The sequence below is a fragment of the Solanum dulcamara genome, chromosome 7, assembly GCF_947179165.1.
Source record: "Solanum dulcamara chromosome 7, daSolDulc1.2, whole genome shotgun sequence".
In the NCBI taxonomy this organism is placed as follows: Eukaryota; Viridiplantae; Streptophyta; class Magnoliopsida; order Solanales; family Solanaceae; genus Solanum; species Solanum dulcamara.
The window spans coordinates 1667838-1672774 of NC_077243.1; the positions used below are offsets into that span (position 1 = coordinate 1667838).

Consider the following 4937-nt stretch of genomic DNA (forward strand, 5'->3'; position numbering starts at 1 on the left):
TCTCTTAATTTTGTGTTGTGAACTTTTAACTCGGGAATTTCTTGGACAAAAATGTGAAGCAATGAAAATGAAATATAAAAATGATTGATAAATTTTTCTTAACAAATATAGTGATTGAAAAACAATAAATCAAATTATGTGATCGAGATACAATCGTAGTTTTTATCACTAAAAGCTTTCATCAAATATATTTTTTTGGCTTATGAGATAGATCATAGACAATTTTTTTCATCACAATTTGAAAAATAAGTAGTTTTTAGAGATTTAAATTAAGATGTGATATTAAGATATGAATACTAAATAATAAAGATGATTTGTTTTTATTATATCAGAATACATTACACTTATCTTTATTTTAAAATTAACAAATATAAAATTTATATAAAATACTCCACTAATAAATCTATTGTTATATCATCAAAAATGTAAGACCTGAATGGTTATTTTGAGCTTTAGAACTCATTTCCCCTAAAGGGCCTTTTCCATAGCCTTATTTGTGTTTTGTGATTTTCGGCGATGAATGACACAAATCTCGAGGCAATCGGGTGAGTTTCGAAGAGGAAATTCTTAGATTGAATGTTTGGGCAGTTAAGTTTGATCAAATTAATAAACAGATAAAAAAGCTCGAAATCCCAATTTCCTCCATGATTTTTTTCAGCTATCAAAATGTTGTGTCAAATAGGGGGGGGGGGGGGGGGGACAAATGAATGAAAGACTTAGGAATTTTTTAAAATAATAAGCACACTCTAGTGCCACGGGCTTAAATGGCGGATCATGACACTAGGCTATTTTATTTCTTATTACATCTTGTAACAAGGAGTACTTGCTTATTACATACAAAACTAAGGCTTCATACCATTTATAAGTTGTAAGAACAGATTACCAATTGCAAGTAATATGGATCCACAGATATAGTGTGACCATATTTGTATATAGTGGAATCTTTATTTTGAGATGCGATCTTATCACTTTCGTTATTTCTTTTTCCAACATGTTTTGAAATACATTCCCTTATCACTTCCGCTATTTCTTCTTCAACAAACTTGGAATGCAAGGTAAATAGGAATGTTATATTAACATGATCCAACAATATTAAAAAGAGAGGGATAAGATGCATATAATTAATAAAGTTACATCCCACAATATTTAGAGCCTGAATTTAAGGCTCAAAACCAGTGTATACTACTTCAAATAAAACCATAAAATACAAGTAATTAAAGCCCAACTCTTAGTTGTCACAGTTGATCTCATTTTTTAAAACACCAAATCACACTTTTATTGTCATCAAAACTTAATTAGTAAGGCACAGGAAGAGCTTTCGGCATGGCTTCATGAACTGCATTAACCGGAATCGTCTGGAACTTGCAATCAACTGATAAAAATTGATTCTCTTCGTTAGTAATTGCTTTAATTATCTGAAGCAGAATGTGTTCTTGCTCTTCTCCATCATTCCACCCGTGGATTTCTGCTTTTATGAGATCGCGATTTTCATTTATTAATTTCCAGACAGGGAAATCCTTCCTTGGCATAACAAAATCTTCCTCTTTCAACTTCAAGCTTGGGCAAAAATCTCCTGCTCCGTCACCAAGATAGATCATTCTTTTCTTCCCTTCCTTAGCCAATGAAGCTTGTATTCTTTCTATTACTAGGCCCTGTTAACACAAAAAGCATACATTAGAATATAAAATTTGATACGAGGAAATTTTCCTGGCCTTAAAGTTTGGTAAGAAAATAACTACTCTATAGGTTTTTTATTCTGTGGGGACAGAGATTAAGGGACACGTCAAACAGTTTTTTTATTACATCTTTTTTATAGTCTTTTAAAAAATTTGAATTTTTAATCATGTGATCGTACTTCTTATCTAGCTTCTAAATATGTAAAATTTTATTTTTAAAACTCTAAAAAGTATCTTTCAAAAGTTAAAAAAATTATCATTCAAAATTCCAACTGTCATATAAATTGAAACAAAGAAACGTATCTACCAAACCACGTTGAAACATTGGAGCCATTAGAAAGGATAGTCAGATCAAATCAATTTACATTATATGCAAAGGCGGATGACATCTCGTGTTTTACCTTGCACATGTTGGGAGGGCAAGTATTGGAGCGGCAGCCATGAGAGGAAGTGTGAAAATCATGGTGAGGAAGAATTCTAAGTTTCCCTTCCTCATCAACGTAGCCCGGATTTGTGTTGATCTCTGTGAAGCAATCATGTATTCCCAGATGTTTTAAAATCATCTCGATGTAGAAGAGATTCGCATCGCTAACTATTCTCAAATCACACCTGAAAAAACAACAATACGCTTTTAATTTTTGTAAATCTGATTTTAGAGAATCAAAAAACAGAGGAATTTACAATATACGTACAGATACGTACCCTAAAGCATGGGCAGCTTTAATGGCGGGAACAACCCGGGGAATTACAGGTGCTCGTTTCAGTACTTGTTCAATGTCCTTAATAGTTTTGCCTTGTTCATGAAGTTCCTTCATCATCCTATCCTGTAATTTGTTGAGGAGATAACAGTTAAATCAAGTAGTTAATTAATTGGAGATAATAGAATTAAGTAGCTAAACGAAAACCAAACCATAACAGAGTTCCATGGCATGGTAGGAAGAAGTTGATTGAACAAATCAGTAGCGCCTAATTCATCCACCACCCAATTATCACTATCCAAATCGATAATCGTCTTATCAAAATCAAATACCACAATAATTCCAGCCATTGTTTTTGGTTAAATCGAGAGAGTTTTGAGAAACAAAACAGAGAGAGAAATTCCCTTCTGAACACAAAAGATTGTTTTGGGATTGAAGTGATGAGAAACAGAGAAGAAGAGGCCTGCCTTTATATAAGTGGAAAAGCTTTGTAGATTTGAGTTAGGAAAAGGAAAAGGAATATTAACCGTTGGATTAACTACAGAATGATAATCTTACGGCTAAAAACGAGGGTTTTTCTTTTTGGTATATACACTAATTTTGATTAGTCGGCGGATTAAGGGAATATTAAGCGCGGGAATATGAGAGAATATTCGAATTGGAAGAACTCACTTCTCCAAACGCATTTTTACAACTTAGGATGGAATATTCCGCTTTTGGGTTTCGATTATAATTCTCGGCGGTTTATTTCTAAGGTTAAATCTGTAATTGCGTGTTATTTTTTAGGTAAGTATCTTTCCCAAGTTGAGACGGATTATGCTTGAGAATTGTTTGAAGAAAAAAAAATCACGATCGGATTCTTTTTTTCTTATTACGGGAATTGATAGAATATATAGTTCATCTAAGGGTGTATTGTTAAATATATTTAGTTCGATTAGTTATTTTCTATATGTTATTTATCAATAATTAACTTTATTAATTACGTTATAATAATAAGATTGATGTGTATAGAGGATTGTTTTGTTCTTCTTTTTTTTTTTTTTATCAATTCTAATATAGTTTATGAAATCATCTCATAAAGATTGAAAAATCTATGCACAAAGTACAAACATATTTTGACTGCGATTTAAAAGAATTAAATTGATAAAAAACAAAGAAGTCATTTTTTTGAAAATGGAGGACTTGGTGATCAGAAGTTAATATGTCCTTGGTAATTCATTTTAGCCTAGCTTTGACAATTTATCATGACAATCCTAGTACTGCAAATAAGGTTTAAAAAACAAGTCATTTTTGTAACTATAAACGATATAAAAATAAGCTACACTGTTAACGCATAATATATTTAGTTTATTTTTACGTCATTTAAATATAAATATAAATTTAAATTCATTTTGTAGGTCATTTATAATAATTTGTTTTTAGTTGTATGGCCTTATATAAGAGATCTTCATTTTCTGAAAAAATATTTTGTTCTATTCTATTTGTAAGTGGATAGAAAATCTCATTTTTTTCCAATTTATATTTCTTGATTAATTTTCATTATAGTTATTGTGAACTTGCGTAATTGAAAATATTAATGTTGTTAGGAGAATAGATGCCTGCTTCTAGATATTCGAGTATAATCCTATTTTCATTTTGTTGTCACTTTATACTCATGAATCCACTACAAACATATAGTAGGCAACAGTCCCAATAATGTATCGACACTATCGGGGGGGGGGGGGGGTGTTCGGGGGAGCGGGGGATTACTACAACAATAATTATCCAGTGAAATTCCACAACGTGGGGTCTGGATTGGGGGATTACTATACAGAAGAAAATATTTTCTAATTTTGGAGATAATTTATTGTAGAAAAATAAGTCCCTTAAAGAAAAATAGTTTTTTTTTATGAAAGTAAAGAAAACCTGTTTTATATGTGACATTACACATTAATTATCTCTTAACCACCCTACTTCCATCTCCATAACTAAGAAATCTGTTTATTTTTTCATGGAAAAACTTTCCTTCTCTATCAAACACACCCTTAATTTATATTTTTGTCGCCGTTAAAATTTTAACCTTAAATACATTCAGATTAAGCGAATTGTTTAATTAGAGATCAAAAGGTGGTGGATTACTTTATTTTTCCTCTATTCAAGGATGGATTTGACAAAATGGAAAATTTTCTCAACAGATTCAATATTATTAGCGTGATTATGAAATGCATTTTGTTGCTAAATTTACAAGCAACAGCTTGACAACATGAATTATGGACCTTTTGCTAAACAAGCAATATTCTTTGCAATTCTCTCATATTTTGGGGAAGAATAGAATGTTTTATGCGACTGCAATGGTTGTTTAAATTAATAGCCATCATTAAAACAGAGTTAACAAGACTAAAATAAATAATTTTGGAATTTCTTCATAGAGTTAGAGGTGGAAAGAGAGAGAGAGAGAGAGGAAATTGTACACATAAGGAAATTAAAGGCACTTTTGTTAAAACTAACACGTCTACATTATTGTTTCTTTTCTTTTTCGAAATAACGATGGTTCTACAGTTCTACTTATTAATTTTTCATCTAT

General features: G+C 31.0%; 1 protein-coding gene across 1 annotated transcript; it reads right to left on the reverse strand.

The window, feature by feature from the left end:
- Positions 1 to 1049: 1049 nt before the first annotated feature.
- LOC129896444 (inorganic pyrophosphatase 1-like) lies at positions 1050 to 2829 on the reverse strand. The gene is made up of 4 exons (XM_055972346.1): positions 2587 to 2829; positions 2379 to 2500; positions 2078 to 2285; positions 1050 to 1652 (listed from the first exon to the last, which is right to left on the reverse strand). Exons 1-4 carry the CDS (start codon positions 2722 to 2724, stop codon positions 1296 to 1298), a joined length of 825 nt encoding a protein of 274 aa, XP_055828321.1. The 5' UTR covers positions 2725 to 2829; the 3' UTR covers positions 1050 to 1295.
- Positions 2830 to 4937: the final 2108 nt, after the last annotated feature.

Excerpts from the sequence above, each read along its gene's own strand:
- LOC129896444 (XM_055972346.1), bottom strand. The coding sequence starts at position 2,724 with ATGGCTGGAATTATTGTGGTATTTGATTTTGATAAGACGATTATCGAT. Across the intron at positions 2,286-2,378 it reads AAAGCTGCCCATGCTTTAGG|GTGTGATTTGAGAATAGTTA; the intron begins GTACGTATCTGT and ends TTGTTTTTTCAG. Across the intron at positions 1,653-2,077 it reads GCCCTCCCAACATGTGCAAG|GGCCTAGTAATAGAAAGAAT; the intron begins GTAAAACACGAG and ends TTGTGTTAACAG.